This window comes from Myxine glutinosa, chromosome 11 (genome assembly GCF_964187855.1).
Source record: "Myxine glutinosa chromosome 11, kmMyxGlut1.1, whole genome shotgun sequence".
Classification (NCBI taxonomy): Eukaryota; Metazoa; Chordata; class Myxini; order Myxiniformes; family Myxinidae; genus Myxine; species Myxine glutinosa.
The window spans coordinates 52,292,400-52,318,245 of NC_136271.1; the positions used below are offsets into that span (position 1 = coordinate 52,292,400).

At 44.2% G+C, this 25,846-nt stretch overlaps 2 protein-coding genes across 4 annotated transcripts in view; one reads left to right on the top strand and one right to left on the bottom strand.

Moving 5' to 3' along the window:
- Nucleotides 1–1,180: 1,180 nt before the first annotated feature.
- On the top strand, nucleotides 1,181–11,715 carry SLC32A1 (solute carrier family 32 member 1). Its single transcript, XM_068129953.2, has 2 exons — nucleotides 1,181–1,567; nucleotides 10,528–11,715. The coding sequence occupies exons 1-2, from the start codon at nucleotides 1,181–1,183 to the stop codon at nucleotides 11,713–11,715; spliced, it is 1,575 nt and encodes a 524-aa protein (XP_067986054.1).
- A 341-nt stretch (nucleotides 11,716–12,056) lies between these two features.
- Nucleotides 12,057–25,846, bottom strand: part of LOC137436662 (receptor-type tyrosine-protein phosphatase mu) — a 571,417-nt gene continuing 557,627 nt past the window's right edge. For all 3 annotated transcript variants that reach the window (XM_068130656.2, XM_068130657.2, XM_078786678.1), the window contains one exon: nucleotides 12,057–13,823. In XM_068130656.2, the coding sequence (XP_067986757.2) occupies nucleotides 13,770–13,823 (54 nt within the window). In that variant the 3' untranslated portion in view covers nucleotides 12,057–13,769. The remainder of the gene's footprint in view (nucleotides 13,824–25,846) is intronic.

The following is a 25,846-nucleotide window of genomic DNA, read 5'->3' on the forward strand; positions in this document are numbered from 1 at the left end:
GAATATACCACGGATTGAGAATATACCACGGATTGAGAATATACCACGGATTCAGAATATACCACGGATTGAGAATATACCACGGATTGAGAATATACCACGGATTGAGAATATACCACAATTCAGAATATATCACGGATTGAGAATATACCACGGATTCAGAATATACCACGGATTGAGAATATACCACGGATTGAGAATATACCACGGATTGAGAATATACCACGGATTGAGAATATACCACGGATTGAGAATATACCACGGATTCTGAATATACCACGGATTCAGAATATACTACGGATTCTGAATATACCACGGCTTCTGAATATACCACGGATTGAGAATATACCACGGATTGAGAATATACCACGGATTGAGAATATACCACGGATTGAGAATATACCACGGATTCTGAATATACCACGGATTCAGAATATACTACGGATTCTGAATATACCACGGCTTCTGAATATACCACGGATTGAGAATATACCACAATCATCGACCACGAGGTTGAGGTTGAGGTTGAATGGCCCAGGATCGACCCACGTAGTTTACATTGAACGGAGCGTGAAGGAACCACGTGGTTAAAATGGACCAGGAATGAAGGTTCGAGCCGACGGATCCGCTATGGAAACGAGGACGCGGACGCCGGAGATCACAGTCCGTATTTATACGGGGTCTGGTTGCGCCACAGCATCGGCAATGCGGGGGTAGGGGAAGGGATGGAGGCTTGAAAGTGGGGGGCACTGAGATGCTCGTCACGTGGCGCTGATGAGCCGTGAAATGAAACATCCATCAGCATCGCCCCCCCTGGATCTACGGGACTCTTCCGCGGCGCGGTCGACAACCTATCCAGGATCTCCGCGGGATGGCGTTGGGCGGGTCTTGTAGATTCCCGCTCCTTTGAACCTCCTCGTCTTCTTCTTCCTCCTCCGTATTTCCAAGCGTTTGAAGCTTCCAACGTCCGGTCTTCACGGCCGGATATAGGGACGACGTACACCCTTCGGCCTGGGTCGATCATCTTCGGACAAATTGCTTTTTTATCTCCGATTCCATCGAACTACCTGTTCACCTGGTCCATCTACCTGTTCACCTGAAACCATCGAACATCGTTGAGCCTCCACGTTCGGATGCTCGAGCCTCCACATAGTCCTTGAGCTGAGGTCGCACACAAACCATGTCCGTTCTGAAGAACAAGTTGTCGGGCGTCGCCTCGGGCGCGGTCTCCAAATCACAGAGCAAGGTGAGCGGTCTATTGGCCAGAGCGGGATTCCAGGCGGCCACCAACGAGGAGGCCATCGGCTTTGCGCAATGCGACGATCTCGATCGGGATCACCGTCGTGGCCTCATGGAGATGGATGAGCTCAGGCACGAGGGTCTCGCGGGAGGAAGCGCCGAACACCTGGGCGGTCCGGGAGACGGGTCGTACCAGGGGGGCCGAGGAGTTGGCGAGGGGGCGCACGACCCTGTGGGTGCACGGGGCTCCGACCCTGGAGACATCGACGAAGCGAAGCCCAAAATAAGCGCCTGGGATGCCGGGTGGAACGTAACGAATGCGATCCAGGTGAAGATCTCGCGCACGTCGGGGAGAAATGGGGGTTTGGCGCGTGTTATCGGAGAGGGAAATGGGGGCTTTGTGCATGTTCTTGGATGGGGGGAATGGGGGCTTTGTGCATGTTCTTGGGTGGGGGAAATGGGGGCTTTGTGCATGTGTTTTCGGAGAGGGACTTTACACCTTACTGCACGAGCTCAGTTGGGGAATGGTGGGTTTGTGCGCGCGTTTTGAGGGGGAAATCGGGGTTTAATGTGCGTGTGCTTCCAAAAGGAAATGGGGGCTTTGTGCATGTTCTTGGGTGGGGGGAATGGGGGCTTTGTGCACGTCCTTGGATGGGGGGAAATGGGGGCTTTGTGCATGTTCTTGGGTTTGGGAAATGGGGGCTTTGTGCATGTTCTTGGGTTTGGGAAATGGGGGCTTTGTGCATGTTCTTGGGTGGGGGAAATGGGGGCTTTGTGCATGTTCTTGGGTGGGGGAAATGGGGGCTTTGTGCATGTTCTTGGGTGGGGGAAATGGGGGCTTTGGCAATGTTCTTGGGTTTGGGAAATGGGGGCTTTGTGCATGTTCTTGGGTGTGGGAAATGGGGGCTTTGTGCATGTTCTTGGGTGGGGGAAATGGGGGCTTTGTGCATGTTCTTGGGTGGGGGAAATGGGGGCTTTGTGCATGTTCTTGGGTTTGGGAAATGGGGGCTTTGTGCATGTTCTTGGGTGGGGGAAATGGGGGCTTTGTGCATGTTCCTGGGTGGGGGAAATGGGGGCTTTGTGCACGTTATTGGGTGGGGGAAATGGGGGCTTTGTGCATGTTCATGGGGGGGGGGGGAAATGGGGGCTTTGTGCATGTTCTTGGGTGGGAGAAATGGGGGCTTTGTGCACGTCCTTGGATGGGGAAATGGGGGCTTTGTGCATGTTCTTGCGTGGGGGAAATGGGGGCTTTGTGCATGTTCTTGGGTTTGGGAAATGGGGGCTTTGCGCATGTTCTTGGGTTTGGGAAATGGGGGCTTTGTGCATGTTCTTGGGTGGGGAAAATTGGGGCTTTGTGCACGTCCTTGGATGGGGAAATGGGGGCTTTGTGCATGTTCTTGGGTGGGGGAAATGGGGGCTTTGTGCATGTTCTTGGGTTTGGGAAATGGGGGCTTTGCGCATGTTCTTGGGTGTGGGAAATGGGGGCTTTGTGCATGTTATTGGGTGTGGGAAATGGGGGCTTTGTGCATGTTCTTGGGTTTGGGAAATGGGGGCTTTGTGCATGTTCTTGGGTGTGGGAAATGGGGGCTTGTGCATGTTCTTGGGTTTGGGAAATGGGGGCTTTGTGCATGTTCTTGGGTGTTGGAAATGGGGGCTTTGTGCATGTTCTTGGGTTTGGGGAATGGGGGCTTAGTGTGCATGCCCGGAGGGGGAAATGGGGGCTTTGTGCACGTTCTTGGAGGGGGAAATGGGGGCTTTGTGCACGTTCTTGGGTTTGGAAAATGGGGGCTTAGTGCGCATGCCCGGAGGGGGAAATGGGGGCTTTGTGCACGTTCTTGGAGGCGGAAATGGGGGCTTTGTGCGCGTGCTCGGAGGGGGAAATGGAGGCTTTGTGCGTGTTCTCGTTGGGAGGCTTTGTGTGCATTCTGGGATTGGAGAAATGGGGGCTTTGTGCGCGTACTTGGAGGGGGAAAAGGGGGCTTTGTGCATGTTCTTGGGTGGGGAAAATATGGGCTTTGTGCATGTTCTTGGGTGGGGGAAATGGGGGCTTTGTGCACATCCTCGGATGGGGAAATGGGGGTTCTGTGTTCGAGCTCGGAGGGAGACATGGGAGTTTAGTGCTCTTGTTCGGAGGGGGAAATGGGGACTTTACGCTCCATGGAAATGGGCGCTTATTGCACATGGAAAGAGGAAACGAGGTTTATTGGCTGCCGTTGTACAATCATCGCATAGTTTATCAGAGGGACAAAGGATGCGCACGGATGCCGTTTTATCGCCCGATCGTGATTACATCCCTGGTCGTGCCGTCCGTGCTTTGATCGATGTGTTCACAGACAAAACAGATCGGATCGCGGATTTAAACACGAGAAGCGCGCGATTCGCTTATTAAACACAAATAATTCGTTCGGATTACACAATCAACGCGTTTATCGAGTCACAAAGCAATCGCCATGAAATATTCGTTTCGGAAATCAAGCGAACAATCCGTGTTCATCAAACGGTGCTGCTCTTTTCGGAATTTAGGGTCTTCTACACTAGAGGGTCTTTTGGTGTGCCTCAATTAATGGGCCGGGCGACGATCACGAGGTTCCTGTGTAAACTCCGCCCCATTCACCCCTCGCCCCCACAACCTCACCCATTCCACTCCCACGCTGAGACCATCACCCTTCCCAATTTCCTCCCTCCGCACTAACCGGATTACGCACTCCAGGTGAAATGAGAGTAAATGATCCCAGTAAACTCTGGTAAATAAGGTGAGGTACTGATATATGATCCCAGTAAACTTCGGTAAATAAGGTGAGGTGCTGATAAAATGATCCCAGTAAACTCTGGTAAATAAGGTGAGGTGCTGATATATGATCCCAGTAAACTCCGGTAAATAAGGTGAGGTGCTGATATATGATCCCAGTAAACTCTGGTAAATAAGGTGAAGTGCTGATTAATGATCCCAGTAAACTCTGATAGATAAGGTGAGGTGCTGATTAATGATCCCAGTAAACTCTGGTAGATAAGGTGAGGTGCTGATAAATGATCCCAGTAAACTCTGGTAAATAAGGTGAGGTGCTGGTAAATTATCCCAGTAAACACCGGTAAATAAGGTGAGGTGCTGATAAATGATCCCAGTAAACTCAGGTAAATAAGGTGAGGTGCTGGTAAATTATCCCAGTAAGCACCGGTAAATAAGGTGAGGTGCTGACATATGATCCCAGTAAACTCAGGTAAATAAGGTGAGGTGCTGGTAAATGATCCCAGTAAATTCCGGTAAATAAGGTGAGGTGCTGGTAAATGATCCTGGTAAATAAGGTGAGGTGCTGGTGGATGATCCTAGTAAACGCCGGGAAATATAAAGAGCTAAACCAAGGATTACAAAAGACATTCATGGCGATCAATCCCGTTTCACTGAAACGACATAAATACTTGTAAAATAAGCAATTATAAGCATTGAAAGATAACTTTGTGAAGTTAACTTGTGAATCCCGAAACAATGAAAACATCATCATGATGACATCAAGAGTGGATTCAATCACGGGCAATACCACGTGATTTGGAACACACACCTATCACAATGGGAACGAGTGGGTCGCTATTGACGAGAGGCGATGGGTAAATCGACGACGTGATGTAAAAATTTACTGAACGGATTTGATAAATGTGTAACTTTTCTGCTATTTTTAATAATTTATTTTCCCATTTACAATTATTTTCAACTTTACGACGCCTCTTGCCTTTTTATTTTCTGTGTCAAACCACTGGCCGAATAAGCGACTCAAGTACCTAACGTACATCGAGGGTAAAGGATAAAGAATGTGCAACAGTAACGTTTTTAGCGCGATTAAGAAGTAACTTTGCGCACCAGCTTCGGGAGGGAACGAAAATCCGCGATGAATCTTACTATAATTCACCAAATGTCCGTCCGTCTGTCTGTCTGTCCGTCTGTCCGTCCGTTCGAAGGTACCGCAAAAACGGCTGCACCGATCGCAACGATATTTGGGTGGGTAATCCTGGGACCCCCCTGGAGTAAAATAGGCTATATTGTTTTTCCAATTTCAGCTTTGGTCTCCAGCATTTTCAGGTTTTGACTCCCGCCTAACGTTATTGTCCCGGGTACCGCAAAAACGGCTGAACCGATCGCAACGATATTTTGGGTGGGTAATCCTGGGACCCCCTGGAGTAAAATAGGCTATATTGTTTTTCCAATTTCAGCTTTGGTCTCCAGCATTTTCAGGTTTTGACTCCCGCCTAACGTTATTGTCCCGGGTACCGCAAAAACGGCTGCACCGATCGCAACGATACACCTCCATGCCCGTGGGATTCCCACCGGTGACCCCACTAGTTTTGCATTAACGTGAACTTTCAGAATCAAGTTCATTTATTGGTTTTGTTTGGAGTTTAAAATGCCAAAAACGCCGGTTAAAGATGATAATAACGAATGTGCAAATATTCATGTTGATATATGGTAAAAAAAAAAAAAAAAAAAATTCCTTCTTGATAACCCAGACACAAGCCTCGATTAGCTCTTACATGAGCCTCGACCTTGGATCCAAAAACAAACAAACAAAAAAAAACCCATTCACCTTCTTAAGAATGGAACGAAAATTTTAAGGTTACGTGACGGCGACTCAAAACGTCTCCATCTTAAGACAGCAGGTTATGAAATCGAATTGAAATGGTGGATCCAGCACCTAAACCCGCTCAGAACCCTGGACATCACTGGAGCCACAGAACCACCAATAGCCACCTTGACAAGGTGTGCCGTCGCGAGTCCGTCTGTCCTCCCCTAGTTGTCCCGAGCGAACTGCTTAACTTTCTGTCCAGGGTCCTCTGTTCGGAACTCTGCACCGCAGTTGATGTCCTCTGCACATCTTTCCTAATTCACCATCAGTCCCACGCTTTCTCTTACGCAATCCATCAATTCCTCCTCCTCCTCCTTCCTCCCCTCCTTTTGTCCCTCGATCAGCACCATTGCACCTCACATTGGGCACAATCATTTTGAGGTTTTATTTCTTCCATTTAATTTGTTCCAACGGACGATCTGAGGCCAATAACAAAATTACTGAAAGAGGATGAAAAACAGAGGGAAACAAATGAGACTAAAGGTCTCCAGAGATGAAACCGTTACTGGTTCACACATGCCACCAGGCCACACGCTTCACACACTGAAACACACCTACCGTAACCTTGAATCTCGAAGGATGGCCACCGTAACCGTTGATGCCATTCTGCCTCAATGTGACAGCGAAGTGTGAAACTGTGAGAGAAAGTCATTTGTTAAGGGCACTGCGCATGCATTTCGGTGTCGTGTCTTTGGGGCGTCTGAATAAAGGGCCTCGTGAGGACCTCCTGTCTTGGCAGCGTCTGAAGAACCACTGAAATTTTTCACATTGGTGCTGGAAATCTGCTTTCTCTTACAAAGTGGGTGTGAGAACACTTTACACACCGACAATTCTTGTACCCAGTACTGGAGAGGAATCTACAGCGACACGGCTCTCGCATGACCAGGTGCAATGTGTGCCTGGTGTCTCAGGGTATGTTTCTCCCGGCCTCTATTTCCTTGGATAGCAATGAGGACTTCCAAGCCATCCCACCACATTGTTTGCCGCAGGCCCTCTGGTTCCGAGTCCTCTCATCAACCTCGAAGCTCTTCAGGTGTTGCTTACCGTTCTTCCCTTCACCTTAACCGTGGCCCGTGGGTGGGACATGTCTCATGTCTCTGGTACCTAACCATAAAGAAGCTGCTTTGGAATCCTGTCGTCAAACATCCTCGACACATGGCCAAACCATCTCAGCCTGCATTTCAGCAGGATTCTCTTCCAAGAGTGAAGTCCAAACTCATTGCTATGTTGTTATCTGTTGTACTCTTCTGATGCCAATGATGCATCGCATGCACCTATTATAGAAGCCTGTAAGCTTCTTCTTGGTCCTATTCTTGTTAGTCTGTCTCTGATCCATAGAAGAGAAGCATCCCTTAAGACTACACAGAATAGACTAAGCACTTGGTGGTTGCTGAAAGGTCACCCTGAAAGCTTTGGAATTTTAGAAGCAATGATCCATCAATGGGTAAACCTATCTTTGCACCCCATAACTTCTGTTCTTCCTTGTAGATTTGCTCAAGCTCTGTCAAATTGGATGGGAAGTGTCGGTGAACAGCAATATTCAAGTCTTTCCACAGATTTTCAATGGGATTCAAATCTCGGCTTTGCCTGGGCCATTCAAGGACTTTCATGTTCTTGTTTTGAAGCAATTCCAATGTTGCTTTTGCTGTATACTTGGGGTCATTGTCCTGTTGGAACGTATAAATCTTCACCACAGTATAAAGTCTCTTGCACTCTAAAGCAGGTTCGCCTCAAGGATTTGCCTGTATTTGGCTCCATTAATTATTCCCTCTATCCTTACAAGTCCCCCAGTTCCTGCCACTGAAAAGCATTCCCATAGCATGATGCTGCCACCACCAAGCTTCACAGTAAGGATGCTGTTAGATGGGTGATGAGCTGTGCTCGGTTTCTGCGAGACGTAGCGCTTTGCATTCAGGCCAAATAATTCAATTTTCATCTCATCACGCCACAGAATATTTTCTGAGTCTTTCAAGTACCTTTTTGCAAACTCCAGGCAGCATGTCATGTGTCTTTCTCTCAGGAATGGCTTCCATCTAGCCACTCTCCCATAAAGCCAACATTTGTGAAGTGCTGCAAAGACCTTGCAGGTTCTCCCATCTCAGCCAAGGAACTCTGTAGTTCTGTCAGAGTGGTCATTGGGTTCTTGGTCACTTCCCTGAACAAGGTCCTTCTTGCCCCGTTGCTAGTTTGGTCAGACAGCCAGCCGGCTGTCGGAAGAGTCTGGATAGTTCCATATTCTTCCCATTTCCTAATGATGGAGCTCACTGTGCCCTTGAGAACTTTCAACACTCTAGACATTGTTTTCTAACCTTTCCCAGATCAATGCCTCCTCATAATTATATGCCGGAGTTCGACGGACAGTTCCTTGGACTTCATGGTGGAGTTTCTGCTCTTGCATGCGCTGTCAACTGTGAGACCTTATATATAAAGGTGTGTTTCTTTCAAAACCATGTCCAATCAATTGAATTGGCCACGGGTGGACTCTAATCAAGTTGTAAAGACATCTCAATGATGATCAAAGGAAATTGGATGCACCTGTACTCAATTTGGGTTGTCATAGCAAAGGGGTTGAATACTTATTGTCTCAAGATATTTCAGATTTTCATTTTTAATTATTTTGTAAAAATTCCTAAAAGCAAAATACCACTTTGACATTATGGGGTATTTTGTGTCGATCAGTAACAAAACAAAATCTCAATTTAATCAATTTAAATTCAGGCTGTAGCACAACAAAATGTGGAAAAAGTCAAGGGGTGTGAATACCTCGAAGGCGCTGTACATGCGTCGGAGAATAGCATCTCTAATAACTGTCTGGCTTGGTGATCTTGTTCCAGCCACTACCAGCTTTGCACAGAACTTGAGCGTACTTTGATCCCAAGCGACTTGCACTGCTCATGCCACTATTCAATAACCAGGTTGGAGAGAAGATTAAATATGCTTGGGGTAATTGTACATCCATGCCTACGTCCATTATTGACTTGATTCTGTGGGGGGTTTCATAACTCTTTAGCACCATCCTATATATGCATTTATGGGACATAATGTTAGAATGTGCAAGAACACACACACACACACACACACACACACACACACACACACACACACACACACACACACACACACACACACACACACACACACACACACACACGGAAAGGCCAAAATGATGGAGTACAAAACAACAAACAAACGATGTAATGCTAAAAACATTTGAAAATGCAAAGCCCGTCTGCGTCCAGTTTGCATTCAGGCTTCTTCTTCCGTATGATACATGACAAAAACAAACCCAAAAAAATTATTTCAGGTGACCATGACCTTTTGACCTCAAACGCAAGAGGCTTCAGTGGCCCAATATGCAAACTCTGCTCAAATTTCAAGTCAATCAGATGAATATTGATATTATGCAACCTTGACTTTTTGATCTCAAAAAATAAATAAATCAGTTTCTACCTTTTGATTGGTGTACCAATTCAGTGACCCAATATGCAAATTCTTAAAATTTTAAGTCAATCGGATGAAAAATTGACTACTTTATGCAACCTTGACCTTTTGACCAAATTATTAATTTGTCTTCTCCATATTCTCATACTAAAGCTATGTTGAAAATTTTATAAAAAGCTCAAATGGTGAATTAAAATTTCAGGTCAATTGGATGAAAATTGATGACCTTATGTGATACTGACCTTTGACCTTTTGACCAAATTATAAATTTGTCTTCTCCATATTCTCATCATAAAGCTATGTTGAAAATTTGATAACAAAGCTCAAATGGTAAAAACTTTTCCACCCGGACAGACAGGCACGCGTGCACATGCACACACATATACATATACGTACATACATAGAAACACACACACATACCCCAGGGTGACCATGAGAGATGGTATTCTTCTTTTATAGGCAGTAAGTGGTTGCGTTTTTGCTGTGATTTGCGTGGGTTGAGGCTTTGCCGCTGATGCAGTGCCCCCTGTAGCTAAGTGCAATAATTTGTAATTTGTTCAGAGTTCCAGCGATAGCTCCCCTACTCTACGGCAGGGACCCCATAGGATCTTCATCATCCACCAACTAATGCAAGCAGACGGCGCACACAGTTTAACCTCCATGTGATGGACGGCATCCACTTTAATCAATTGCTTCACATGTGAAACACCAGTTTGACAGTTTATAGGTCAAACCCAGGCTAGTCGACTCAGAAGCGAGAATGCATATCTCTAGAGTCGAGGCTATCCTGCGAGCCTTGTGGTGATGATCTACAAGGCAGGACAGACCTCAAAAGAACCATGTAAGGGTAACGATTCATGGGATGGAAGCTGGGCCCTTTGGGAAGGTGATGAGGCAATGAGTGACTGTGACCTGAAGGAATTGGTCACACAGACCAGAGGTTTAAACAAAATCCATTTCTATAAAAGAAGAACAAAACATTGACAAGTTTATGCCGTAAATAAAGCATAGTTTGTATTTTCTGATGTAGCCTATTGTTATAACGTTCATTAAAGTTAGTCGGTTCCAGTTTTGGAGTTTGTCCAGTTGACCTTTCTAGGTATGGGTATTATCGGGAAACTAACCAATTGTTGACCCTTTTACTGGTGGCCAGCACATCCACTTTATTTTCTTATATTGAGTTTCTGACCTTTTTTTATACCTTGACCTATTTTATGTACACTTTTCTGTGCAGGGCATGTTCGTGCTTGGCCTCCCTTACGCCATCCTGCATGGTGGATACATCGGCCTATTCCTCATGACGTTCGCGGCCGTGGTGTGTTGCTACACCGGGAAGATCCTCATTGCCTGCCTTTACGAGGAGGACGAAGATGGAAACCTGGTGCGGGTGCACAACTCGTACGTCGACGTGGCCAATGCGTGCTGCCGTCCACGGTTTCCAAGGCTGGGTGGTTACGTGGTTAACATGGCACAACTGATCGAGCTGCTCATGACGTGCGTGTTGTACGTGGTCGTCAGTGGTAACCTGATGTACAACAGCTTCCCAGACCTACCCGTGTCAGAGCGAGCATGGTCGGTGCTGTCCACCGCGTTTCTCATACCGTGCTCCTTCTTGAGGAACCTCAAGGCCGTGTCCAAATTCAGTTTGTTGTGCTCTCTTACACACTTTGTTATCAACTTTTTGGTCATCGGTTACTGTCTGACCAGAGCTAGAGACTGGGCATGGGACAAGGTGAAATTCTACATCGACGTGAACACTTTCCCAGTGTCTATTGGAATCATTGTGTTCAGCTACACGTCGCAAATCTTCTTGCCATCTCTGGAAGGAAGCATGAAAAATCGCAACGAGTTCCATTCCATGATGAACTGGACCCACATATCTGCGTGCATCCTCAAATCGGTGTTTGCTCTGCTCGCCTTCCTCACTTGGGCCGACGATACAAAAGAGGTCATCACCGACAACCTCCCCACGTCCATCCGAGCGACGGTCAACATCTTCCTGGTAGCCAAAGCCCTGCTCTCGTACCCCTTGCCTTTCTTCGCTGCCGTCGAAAGCATCGAAACTTCGAATTTTCAGGACACCGCCGACACATGGTTTCCCAATTGTTACGCACTAGACGGCAAGCTGAAGACATGGGGTCTTACCCTGCGCACCGTCCTGGTACTTTCAACCCTCCTCATGGCCATTTTTATTCCTCATTTCGCTCTTCTCATGGGCCTAACGGGAAGCTTCACCGGAGCTTCACTCTCTTTCCTTTTGCCATGCCTCTTCCACCTCCGCCTCAAATGGAGGCAGCTCCTTTGGCACCACGTCTTTTTTGACATCTCCATATTCATCGTCGGGGTTGTCTGTAGCGTTTCGGGCTTCATCAATTCAATTCGTGGATTGCTCGAGGCCTTCAAAGAAGATGCTGAGAAATGAAGAAAAAAAATCCTCATCTTTTTTCCCCCCTCCAACTCTTCAGGTTTGGCACCACGTGGAGAAGGTGCCAACGGATGTGCGTGCCAAATCAAACGAGCAGCACGCACCGAAGCTTGGAAATCAAAGGACGTCGCATTCATTCCTAGTCCTGAAATTGTTTCCGTTTGTCAGCGAATCATCACATCCGGTCACGTCGAGTACTACGCGCTTTGCGGTCACCCATGTTGATGTAAACGTTTAGGAAATATGCCATAAATGTCACGAAACATACAAAGAAATGCCCAGGGGTGCCAAACCCGAGGAGCACTGAAAAACAAAGAAAAAGCAAACGTTGTACACGATTCGTCGAAATAGTTTTCAGATTTATTTATATCCATTTCATCAAATGCAGTTAAAAAGGAATTATTTGCCACTACAAATCATGGAAACCAACTGATGACGATACTTGTGCAATACCACTGTTCATCTGAATAAAAGAGGTTTCATTTGTACTTGGCTCACAAGGGAATTTTCTTTTATTCTGCGGAAATTATTGAATGCTCGAGTCGCAACGTCCTCTCGGTAATGCTCAAAATCGAAAAGAATTCGCTGAAAAATGATCTGACTAATGATCACACGTCAGCACTATTATAACACAAAGTGAAATACCTTACGTTCGGGAATACGATCGATGATTCTGTACATGGGATCGTACAACACATCAAATGAAGAGTCCTATCGACGTGGGTTAAGCCTCTACTCGTGACCAGCACGTTGGGCAAAAATATATTGAAATTATCCACGGGAACATTAGCGTTTTAAAGTTCACCAGGACATCACTGGGAACGAGTATCGTACTCCAGATCTCTCACGTGGGAAACAGCGCCTCATGCTGGTACGTGACGACATAAACTACAGTAATTTCGTCCACAAAATAACCGTCGGCAATTCCGCAGACAAGTCAAAAAGCAGCATCGTTAACATGATATGGTGGCGACGGCAGATCGAACAAAAAATGAAGGCCACGGCCTTCGGGTAATGATGCATGCTTTCCTTCGACGCAGTTGTTGAAATAGCCGTACGACCTAACGAGTCGAAAGCATGTGAGGATCGCAGGATTGGATCTTACAACCTCGATATTAACGACCAACGGAAGATTGCACACGATGTACATGAGCCTTGAGCTGTTGTGCGTTGTTCTTGTTCAACGCGTTTCGGGCACAAAGTTGTGACTTTGGGGGGAAAAAGTTTCTTCGACTTTTCTTGCGCGGACGGAATGCAGCCGATGCGGACGAAGCGCTTGCCACGTGTGTGTCGTGTCGTTGTACATATACGGCACGCTCTTTGGTTTGTTTGTACAAAGAATAAAGCAAAAACTAACTCGCAAGCATGGGTCTCTGCAAACACAACGTCATAAATGGACCGAACGGATGGGTATTTGTACGGAGCGCATGCAGAGGCAACGACGTCAACGATCGTTAACGAAACTACGGACAGGTATGCAGGGAGGAAATGTCACACAAGAACAAATAGCGAAATACTAGAGTGTATAATGCAATACAAGGCTGGCATAGCGATTACAATTACATGGAAACGAGTTTGTTATTCACATTTCGTTCCCTTTAGGAGCGCTTATGAAATCAGTTGTTGTTAAACAACGAAACGTACATAACGACGAGTAAATGTGGCGATTACTACAGGTTTAACGGCGAGATAAAAACCGAGTGCAAAATGCGTATCGTTTGTACATAGCGAGAAACGTCCAGACATTGTCCGCATATTGAGTTCCGTCCACACCTTCTCTTGTCTATCCTTGAGATAAACGCGCCTAATCGGAGGAAAAAGCAGTTTTGTTTTCTCCATCAATGTTCTAGAAGAAACTCAAGAATCTGCTTGAGGGAAAGTGATGCATCTCCGAGGGTCAGCTGCAGAGGGTAGAGGGTGTTCATCTATAGGCTGAACACTGGTCGGCGTAGACCCAGATGCTAGCGCGCGCGATCAGCATCGAGTCCATCGTGGTCGCCCAGGTTGGACCTTTTTCCATCTCTGCATTATCCATTGGTGAAGCATGGAGATCACACAGTTTCCAGGTACTCCAGCATAACTTCATAGCAAAACTGGTACTGGTTCTGGAACGTGAACAAAGCAAGGAAAAGTTTTGTCGTCATATTTTCAGATTTGTAATTATAATAAAAAATATGCTGGTTAAAAATCGTTTTTTAAATTAAAAAATCGAATTAAAAATAAGGCTCCATTTATTGAAACAAATCACATACAGGAGGTGTTCAAAAAATAATTGGAATAATTTACTCAGAATAATCCAAGAATCACCAACATATTTATTTTTCAATTTCGAAGGAGAGGTAATTAATAAGAAAGTGTGGATCTGTGGTATATAGTAGGGGACAAAGGTAGGAGTCCATGAAAATCAATGTCGAGCTTTCTTAGATCACAATGTGAAACATGAATTTGTCATGATATGGAAGAGATGTATGCATATTTTTAATTTATTATAGTTATTATTGACTGACATTTTGCCTTAACAGCATAAATGAAGGGTGATTACATTTGAGAGAAAGAAAACTTATGTGAGTAGTTTGACAATGCTCTGGAGTGCATTAACAACACTGTTGGGAAAGGATTGACTCAAACACAATCCATAAACTAACTAGATGGTAATCATAGAATACTTACCCTGCGCAGTCTTGAGAAGGACTTGGTGCAAGCCAACTCTTCTGTTTTTTAAGGGTTTTTTTTGTTTTGTTCCAATATGGCTGCCAGATCAGTGACTGATGATGTCACTTTTATCAAACTATATTTCCCATGGGTATTTGATCAATTAGTTAAAGATTTGCATTGATCGGAGCAGCAGAGAAAAAAAATTCATACTGATCGAATCAAGTGTTGTACTTGCCAAATTATGACGTCATTATTACGGTACTGATGACATCATCATTGACATATCTTATTCCCCAAGGGGAGTGCTCGACATTGAGCCATATTTAAATTTTTTCCATGCAGTGGTTTTGGAGATATAGAGGTGCAACTTTTTTCGATTTTTCCAAGATGGTGCCTGTACCACGTGACCAATGACGTCATAATTATCATTAGAACATTTCTACAGGAAGAGAAGCTCATATTCTGAAATTTTCGCGTTCATCGGACTAACAGTTGTAGAGGAATTTTTTTTCATACTGATCAGATCAAGCGTTGTACTTGTCGAATTATGACGTCATAATGGAGGAACCTATGACATCATCATTAACATATGTTATTCCCAATGGGGTGTACTTGAAAATGAGACATGTTTTAATTTTTTCCATGAAGCGGTTTTGGAGAAACAGAGGTGTAACGTTTTTCCAAGATGGCGTCCGTACCACGTGACATATGACGTCATAATTATCAGCAAAAAAATCTACAGGCAGAGGTGCTCCTACAGTAAAATTTCATGTCAATCGGACCAACGGTTGCGAGAAAATGAATTTTTAAAATGCAGACACGGCACACATACGCACCCGATTGCTTAACCCCGCCTTTCGATTCGCGAGCGCAGGGTAACTAGAACGGCACTCAGTAGAGAGCGTACCTCCGCCAGGTGAACAGTTTATGTTTTATATCCCAGAGTAGACCAGAAAATCACATTTAATCAAAATCATCCATCCACAACTTTTTGAGATATCCTGCTTTGTATCATTTTTGGCCCTACCTCCCAGTGAAGATTCACTTTTAAAAATTACACTAGCCGGATCCGGATCTTCACCAAAATCGAATCGATTCTTCCTTGTCACACACACAGACTCTCCACCAAGTTTTGTCCAAATACGTACATCCATAACTTTTTGAGATATTCTGCTATGTATCATTTTTGGCCCCATCTCCTAATGGTGAAGAATCACTTTAAAATTCTAGTAGCCGAATCCGGATCTTCACCAAAATCTAATCATTTCGTCCTTGTCACTACATCTCTGCCAAATTTCGTCCGAATCCGTCCACAACTTTGTGAGATATTTTGTTCACAAACAAACAAACAAACAAACAGACAGACAGACAGACAGGGGTGAAAACACAACCTCCATCAACCTTTGGTGGTGCAGGTAAATTAATCAATCCCGAATGGAGTTGAGGAAGTTCTTAAGGCAAAATAAAAGGGGGCCGTACTGATTAATGATTATATAAGAAGACTGATTATTTCCGATTATAAGTGTTGTTTTATCCTCAAGAGTTCATGGAAATCCCTCTAAAGTGCTGTTGCTTTCATATTCCAATGATTTATTTTGTTATCACGTCTCATTTAATAAATTTCCCACTGGAGTTATGCTTTTGCACCCCAATGTGTATATCAAGACCCAATCAACGTCTCTCAACCGTAATTGGAGGGAACAACCAATCAGCTCTCACCTAATCATTTGTCCGTAGGTGACTAAAATCTTTTAAATTAACCCCCTGCCTTTCTATCCAAACAAGGCTGCATAAAGCAACCAAGAAAAGATAAGCAAGTTAAGCCTTTTGCTGTTTCAAACCCTACATGGGTTCCTCTACAGCTGCAAACATTCACAAGTGGTACATACAGTCACGTGAAAAAGTAAGTACACCCCATGTAAAGTTTAGACTTTTTCAACATATTTCAACATACAGCTATTTGATCTTCATTTCAACAATATTGACAGATGAAGGTGATATAATATAACAAATATCATGAAACATTTACATTTTGTAGTCCATTCTGTAATTTAAATAAACATAAATGCAAATTTCGCATGTGGAAAAAGTAAGTACACCCTTGGCTCTAATAGGTGGTATTGCCCCCTTTGGCAGAAACAACCTCAAGTAGGCGTTTCTTATCACTGCCTATCAGTCTCTGACATCGACTGGGAGAAATATTTGCCCACTCCTCCATGCAGAATTCTTTCAGCTGTGCGATGTTTGAGGGGTTTCTTGCATGCACAGCTCGTTTCAAATCCCCCCACAACATCTCGATGGGATTTAGATCCGGGCTTTGACTTGGCCATTCCAGAACCCTCCATTTCTTTCTTTTCAGGCATTCCTTGGTGGATTTACTGGTATGTTTAGGGTCATTGTCATGTTGCAAGGTCCACCTTCGGTTGAGCTTCAACTTTCCGACAGATGGCCTTACATTATCCTCAAGCACCCTCTGGTACAATGAAGAATTAATCGTGGATTATATGATGGTGAGCTGCCCAGGCCCTGATGCAGCAAAGCTGCCCCAAACCATAATATTTCCACCACCATGCTTTACAGTTGGTATCAGGTTCTTGTGGTCAAATGCTGTCTTTGGTTTTCGCCAAACATGTCTTCTGGAAATGTGGCCAAACATCTCTACCTTTGACTCATCTGTCCAGTGCACATTGTTCCAGAAGTCTTTCTGTCTTTCTGTCTTCTACCGACTCCTCTCCGGCCTTGCTCCCCCAGCTCTCTCTGTGCTCTGTCCCCCAAATATTCCTACAGGTCGCACAAGATCTGCCAGCCACCCTCTGATGGTTAAACTGCCGAAATCTCGGCTCTCTGCTCACCTTCACTCTTTCATTCCTCTTTTCTCCCGCCTCTGGAACAAACTCCCACACTCACTTCAATCACACTCCTCCCTCCAGGTCTTCAAAACAGCTGTTCACCACCATCTCTTATCTTCCCCCATCCAAAACCTTGATCTTTTCTACCCCCACTAATTCACCCCAGATCCACCTTGTTTGAAATTCCAACTTCTTTCCTGGAAGTCTTGGCAGTGTCCATATGTTTTATACCTCTCCCACCCCCCCCCATTCCCATGCCTCCCCCCCAAAGCCCTCTCCCTCCCACAGTTCTCTCGATGTCTCCATGTCTCTCGGTTCCTGCTCTCAAATGTTGTGTTTGTGTCCTTCCCCCTCTCTCCCCATCTTGTCTACCGCTCCCGATGTTATTTGTTTTGTGTGTCTGTTTGTCTTTCTGTGTGATTAATGTTCGCTCTTTCACGAGCCTCGATCTTGTATACAAAAAAAAAAGAAAAAAAAGAAAAAAGAAAAAAAAGTGCTGGTCTTTGCTTCGGTGTTCATTGGCAAACTTTAGTCTTGTCCTGATGTTCTTTCTGGACAGCAAAGGTTTCCTCCTGGCACACCTCCCATGCAGATCAAATTTGTGCAGCCTCTTTCTAATGGTAGACTCGTGCACTTTGACATCAACAGTGGCAAGAGCTACCTGTCGGTCCCGTGATGACATTCTGGGGTTCTTTGAGACCTCTTTCAGCATCTTGTGGTCTGCTCTCGGGCTGAAATAGCTGGGGCGGCCTGGCCTGAACAAGTTAGCAGTTGTTTAGAATCTTCTCCACTTGTAGATGATCTTCCGGACAGTCGAATGATTGATTTCAAATTGTTTGGAGATCTTTTAAAATCCCTTCGCAGACTCGTAGGAATCTCTAACCTTCTTTCTGAAGGCCTCAGAGAGCTCTTTTGATCTCGGCATTGTGACGCCGCACACTTCAACAACAAAGAGCAAACCAAACTAAATGTCTGAGGTTTAAATAAGACAGGTTCCTCCAAGATCCTCTCTAACGATGTTCTAATCATTTGCACCTGAGCTGGTGCACCTGATTCTAATTTTAGGTATTTGAAGTAATGATAAATGTCGGGGTGTACTTACTTTTTCCACATACGAAATTTGCATTTATGTTTATTTAAATTATACAATGGACTACAAAATGTAAATGTTTCATGATATTTGTTATATTATATCACGTTTATCTATCAATATTGTTGAAATGAAGATCAAATAACTGTATGTTGAAATATGTTGAAAAAGTCAAAACTTTACATGGGGTGTACTTACTTTTTCACGTAACTGTACATAAGAACCCCAATACTACATGCCCCCTCATCAGCTGCTGAACCAGATTCATCGCTTATTGGTGAGTCATCAGCGACAGTGTAGACAGAAACGTGCAACACCAAGGATCCTAAACATGTCCAACGTGCAATGCCCAGAACCTGCACCTTACAGAGTGTTGTTGCTGCCGAAGCAGTTTTTTGGCAAGGGCTATACTAGTTGGTTTGCCATTGCCTTCACAGCGTTGTTTGTCCATGCTCTATCCTTTTAGACGTTTAGTGTCAAGCAAGGAAGCAGCATGTTTTTAAAATAAAGTCTTTGGTATGACTCAGATGGGGTTTGAACCACCGACCTCTCAGAATTAGAGTGGACGCTTTACCCTTATGCCACCGAGTCTGGTTTTAGCAGTCCATATATATATACATAATTATATAGAGTATAGACAATTACATCTCTCGCCTGCTTTCTTTGGCAAGACGAGTAGGGGGTTAATTTTAAAGATCTTAGCCACCTGGGGATAATTGATTAGGCGAGAGCTGATTGGTTGTTCCCTCCACATATGGGTGAGAGATGTGGTTTGGTCTTGATATTTTTGGCAGGAGCCTGCACTGATGTGTGGAAGGAGAGTGGTGGGGAGGGGGACATAACTAGTCTTACCACAATCCACAGCTTGATTGTGGTGAGAAAGGTGTGGTCAGTATGTCCATGTAGGGTAGATTACTCTTGTAACAGGAAAAATGTCAGACGAAGTGTTGTTGTAAAATATGCACTGAGAGGGCAGAGTGTTAACTCTAAGACAGTGCAGGGTAAGTTTGTCATGTAAAAGCTCCTGTTTTCGTGCGAGGCCGGGTAAGGTCTTATGGTACCCCGTGGTACCCTGTGGTACGTAGGCATTTAACACCAAAGGTACACTGGAAAGTACATTGTGCTTTCTGAGGAATGACCAATCAAAACCGCTTGATCGAGAGGCCATACAAGCCTACGCAGTGACGTTTGATGTGGAGCAACAGAGGAAGATGGAACACCTTGTGCAGGGCCATCACGATGGCCCGAAAGATGGCCCTGACCACACGCAGTGGACGGCAAATAACAGGGACTCGCCATGCAGAGGGTTGGTCTCAGAGTTCTCGAGAGTCATGGCTGCACTACACATGGCAGGTGAGCTTTGTACATAGCGACGCCGACATCTTGCTCTCTTTGCCTTCCGAGGAAGAGACGTCCCTCTCATCTCGCTGCTCTCATCACCATTTTCACAGCTCCATCACTTCCTGAGCCGCATTTCATCCATGCAGTGCCAACCCGAATGACCAGACCATTGTGGTGGGGCCCCAACAACCTCGTGCTAGCCACGAGTCCTCACCTGTCCCCATTGTTCATCGTGTGCGAGTCTGGTTCACCATTAGGGGGTTTTAGGCTTTATTTATTCCCTATTGTACACAAGTTCGCTTTTTCATGCTTCACCTCTCCATTTGTTGGCCTCGTGCACCAGATCTCCTCAGGTTCTGTGTCTCTTCTATCCCCATGCCGTATTTCATTACAATAAACCTTTTTATTATAAGAAATGTTTTCCTGCCTTTTACTCCCACACGTTGCACCGCCAAGTTCAGCCTCAGGTGGAGCGATCCTTGGATATTTGTAAATGTGAAAGAACAGTTCATTGAATGCAGTGTGAATTTGGTAAGCTCGATGATCCGTAGCGCGATGGGTGATAGTCAGACCCGTCGACGCGACAATGTGCAAGATGGGAGTGTTGAAAAATAATAATTTTTCTTCAAAACAGGTAAACAAATTTGAATGAAACAAAACACAATCTGCACATTAGTTCTTCCTGCCACTGCGATATATCGATGATGCAGCAATCAAGATGGCAGAGGGCAGCACGACGTTGCCGGTGTTGTGAAGCTTGAAGCGCTGGAGATGAGAGTTGTGTGCACCTTTACAATACTGAGTGCAAGAGATGGTCAATGGAGTACCGGCAAAAAGGATTACCACCCTCGATCGCCATTTTATATTATATTGTAGCGACCCATGGGTCCCCCAAGCGAGACCAGCGGCAGAATCTCCTTGCTCCAGCCGGTGACGTCACCGGCGGACAGCCTCGGCGCCGGGGTGGCCGGTCACGTGACCACCAAAGCGTGCCGCGCGTGCGGTTATGGTCCTTTGCACCTGTCAGTCACGTGACCACCGAAACGCGCCTCGCCTGAGAGGCGTGGCTTTCGGTTTCGGTTATGCTTTTGGGTTTGGATATATATGCAGCCCGATAAACAGGCCTTACAGTGTTCCCGAGTTGGTTTTTACAATAAACATCTTCTCGGACGAGTTTGTGTCTTGCCCGTCACTTCGTCCGTCTCAAGCAAGAGCCCGGCTCTTCAATATTGTGTTATTGTATCCTTAAAAGTTTATGGAGGTGCTATTGGTTTAATGTTATAGATAGGTAGGTAGGTAGTGAGAGACGATGGGCTTTTTGTATACTTAGTCTGTGCTTGTATGAGAACTAACACATATAACATATAACAATGGGAGCGGGAGACCAGAGGGGTGGGGGGGGGGGGGGGGGTGTGGGGGTGGAGGTGGTGGGGGGGGGGGGGGTAGAGGGAAGTACAACAACAGTAGGGAACAGGGACATCTGTGGAAGAGAGAGGGCTGGGGTTGGGTACACAGGATAAACAATATAGACACAACATGGACTTTCAGGAAAGAAAACGGGGAATTTTAAGTAGGTGGGTTTGGGGTGTTTTAACGGGGGTAGTAAAGATCAAGGTTTTGGATGGGGAAAGGAAGGAAAGGACATGGTGGTGAACAGCAGTTTTGAAGACCTGGAGGGTTGAGTTGGATTGAAGAGAGTGTGGAAGTTTGTTCCAGAGGTGGGAAAAAGAGGAATGAAAAAGTGAAGCCGGAAGGACAGAGCACATACAGAGCTGGGGGAGCGAAGCCGGAGATGAGTCGGTAGAAGATAGAAAGACCGCCGACCTGCATGATCCTAAAAGCTCTTGGTTAGCATTCCAAAGGTAGTTGATGCTTTGCCAATGTGAATGTTAAGCTGTGCTTCAAGTGACAAGGTGTCTGCCACTGTACTGTTTGGGGATGAGAGCAGAGGCAATAAGGTGGAAGGGTGCAGGTTAATTTAATTATTTCTTTCATTATCAAATATAATCATACTAAAATACACAATTTGGCGTCTGTCTGATGATTTTTTGACCACGATACAATCTTTCGTTACTTATCCAATCTCAACCAAACTTGACAAGATGACTGAGGGTCACACCATGAAGGTTGTAGCGCATTAATTTGCCTCCTTCCCCAAGGGGGTTTTCTCCCCCGTGCAGGTTCCCCCTCCCCCCCCCCCACCCCCCCCGGCATTGCTGTCAATTGGGTTGCGTGTTGAGGTGTATATCCATGTTAAGTTAGCTTTTTCGTGGCGTTTTTCCAAAGACACTTTCAACAACAAAATTAACTAGAACGGCACTCAGTAGAGAGCATATGTCTGCCTGGTTGGCCATATCACTCAATGGTGAAGAATCACTTAAAAAATTATACAAGCTGGATCCGGATCCAGATCTTCGCCATAATTGAATCGATTCTTCCTTGTCACACACCCAACCGGTCCACCCAGTTTCGTCCAAATCCATCCATAACTTTTAGAGATATCCTGCTATGTGTTGTTTTTGGCCTTATCTCCCAATGGTGAAGAATCACTTAAAAAAATATATAATTATCATATCGGAATCCATATTCAGATCTTCACCAAAATATAATTTATCTGTACTTGTCAGACACCGAACCGGTCCACCCAGTTTCGTCCAAATCCATCCATAACTTTTTGAGATATCCTGCTATGTGTTGTTTTTGGCCTTATCTCCCAATGGTGAAGAATCACTTAAAAAACAATATGAAATTATCATATCGGAATCCATATTCAGATCTTCACCAAAATATAATTTATCTGTACTTGTCAGACACCGAACCGGTCCAACAAGTTTCGTCCAAATCCGTCCACAACTTTTTGAGATATCCCGCTATGTATCGTTTTTGGCCCTATATTTCAACGGTGAAGAATTACTTTAAAAATTCTAGTAGCCGGATCCGAATCCGCATCTTCACCAAAATCGAATCATTTCGTCCTTGCCACATAAACTACATCTCTACCAAATTTCGTCCGAATCCGTCCACAACTTTTTGAGATATCCTGCTATGTATCGTTTTTGGCCCTATATTTCAACGGTGAAGAATCACTTTAAAAATTCTAGTAGCCGGATCCGAATCCGCATCTTCACCAAAATCGAATCATTTCGTCCTTGCCACATAAACTACATCTCTACCAAATTTCGTCCGAATCCGTCCACAACTTTTTGAGATATCCTGCTATGTATCGTTTTTGGCCCTATATTTCAACGGTGAAGAATCACTTTTAAAATTCTAGTAGCCGGATCCGAATCCGCATCTTCACCAAAATCGAATCATTTCGTCCTTGCCACATAAACTACATCTCTACCAAATTTCGTCCGAATCCGTCCACAACTTTTTGAGATATTTTGTTCACAGACAAACGGACAGACAAACAGACATGGGTGAAAACATAACTTCCATCCACCTTTGGTGGCGGAGGTAATGATAATAGCATATTATTAATGTTATTACAAAACAATATTAATACTAATAATATCCCACCTCCCCAAGGTGTTTTTCCTGCCGTGATAACATGTATTATTAGCTTATCATAGCGTTTTCGTGAGAGCAATGGCCGACCAGAAGTAAAAATATTATAAACCACAAGCATGTTTGATTACCTTTTTAAATAGCTGATAATGCTGTTAAACACGAAAGTAAAATTAATTTGGAGGAATCCACACATCAGTCTATGCTAATCACATCAACGAACACACCTGGTAGATCTACTGTAGTCTATATAAGCTCACAACGGTTAATAACACCACCCATCCTGCCGCTTCCGTGGAGTTCTTCCAAGGAGTTTTGTGATTTGCGATATTGCCCGCCGACTCTCCCCTCGACACCCTCATGGAAGTAAGTTTTACTTTCGGGAATTTAGAATGGTGAGGCACGGTCTGATCCTTTCAATGACCTGATCGAACAATAACATGTTATAATATTTTTTATGTTGAAGGCTCCAATCATGGACTATATAGCCCTCATCGAGGCCAGGCCTTAAATAAAAGAGAAGAAAAGTGTATGATGAAAAGTGCATACGTTTGTTTGCGAGAAAGAGAGATTGAAGCTAGCCCGGTAGATATCGTTTGAGTGAGACAGAAGGTAACACCAGCAATCCTGACACGGAGAGTGCCAGATGGTTCCGGTCACCACTTTAACTTTCCTAAATCAGAACGGTAGTACCACCCTGGGCGGTTGCTGTCTACAACCTACTGCCTAAAAACAACTCATGCATGGTCTGATCCTTACAATGACCTGATCTAACATGTTATAATGTCATGTATGGTCTGATCCTTACAATGACCTGATCTAACATGTTATAATGTCATGTATGGTCTGGTCTGATCCTTTCATTGACCTGATCTACCATGTTATAATGTCATGCACGGTCTGATCCTTACAATGACCTGATCTAACATGTTATAATGTCATGCACGCTCTGATCCTTACAATGACCTGATCTAACATGTTATAATGTCATGCACGCTCTGATCCTTACAATGACCTGATCGTAGATCTACTGTAGTCAATATAAGCTCAACGGTTAATAACACCACCCTTCCTGCCGCTGTTATAATGTTATAAACATTATAACATGTTATAATGTCATGCACGGTCTGATCCTTACAATGACCTGATCTAACATGTTATAATGTCATGCACGATCTGATCCTTTCAATGACCTGATCTACCATGTTATAATGTCATGCACGATCTGATCCTTTCAATGACCTGATCTAAAATGTTATAATGTCATGCACGATCTGATCCTTTCAATGACCTGATCTACCATGTTATAATGTCATGCACGATCTGATCCTTTCAATGACCTGATCTAACGTGTTATAAAGTCATGCACGATCTGATCCTTTCAATGACCTGATCTAACATGTTATAATGTCATGCATGATCTGATCCTTTCAATGACCTGATCTACCATGCCATAATGTCATGCATGGTCTGATCCTTTCAATGACGTGATCTAACATGTTTAATGTCATGCATGGTCTGATCCTTTCAATGACGTGATCTAACATGTTTAATGTCATGCATGTTCTGATCCTTTCAATGACCTGATCTAACATATAATGGCATGCATGGTCTGATCCTTTCAATGACCTGATCTAACATATAATATCATGCATGTTCTGATCTTTTCAATGACCTTATCTAACATATAATGGCATGTATGTTCTGATCTTTTCAATGACCTGATATAACATACATCATGCATGTTCTGATCTTTTCAATGACCTGATCTAACATATATCATGCATGTTCCGATATTTTCAATGACCTGATCTAACATACAATAGCATGCATGTTCTGATATTTTCAATGACCTCATCTAACATATATCATGCATGTTCTGATCTTTTTAATGACCTGATCTAACATATAATATCATGCATGTTCTGATCCTTTCAATGACCTGATCTAACATATAATATCATGCATGTTCTGATCCTTTCAATGACCTGATCTAACATATAATATGAACATTCTGATCCTTTCAATGTCCTGATCTAACATGTTATAATGGCATGCATGTGCTGATCTTTTCAATGACTTAATGTAACATAATAAGTAATGGTAATAACAATTGGAAATAATAATAAGGATAATAACATGACTACCCCTGCCGCTACCGTAGTGAGCGGGTGTACTAGTCATATTAAAATACGCAAATTGGTATCTGCATGACGATTTTTGACCCTGATCAATTTGGTCGTTACTTATCCAATCACAACGAAACTTTACAGGGACACTAAAGGTCACACCATGAAGGTTGTAGCGATTTAACTTTCAACCCACCCCAAGGGTTTTTTTTCCCTGTCAATGGGGTTGCCTGTTGAGGTGTATATCTGTGTTAAAATAGCTTTATCGTGACATTTTCCCAAAGCCGCTTCTAATACCAAAAGTAACAACATTACTAAATATAATAGCATAATATTAATATTATTACAAAACAATTTTAATACTAAGAAAATTCCCCTTTCCCAAGCGGGTTTCCTCCTTGACCAAACGCAGTGTTAATGTGTATAAATAGCTTATCGTGCCATTTCGTGGGAGCACCTCCACCAGAAGTAAAAATATTATAAACCACAAGCAAGTTTGATTACCTTTTGAAACAGTCGCTCCTGCTGTTTAATACGAAACTGAAAGGGAGAAA

What these genes read in the sequence shown, in the direction of transcription:
- SLC32A1 (XM_068129953.2), top strand. Translation starts at nt 1,181, where the DNA reads ATGTCCGTTCTGAAGAACAAGTTGTCGGGCGTCGCCTCGGGCGCGGTC. An exon ending in ACGTAACGAATGCGATCCAG is followed by an intron (nt 1,568 to 10,527) that starts GTGAAGATCTCG and finishes TTTTCTGTGCAG; the next exon opens with GGCATGTTCGTGCTTGGCCT.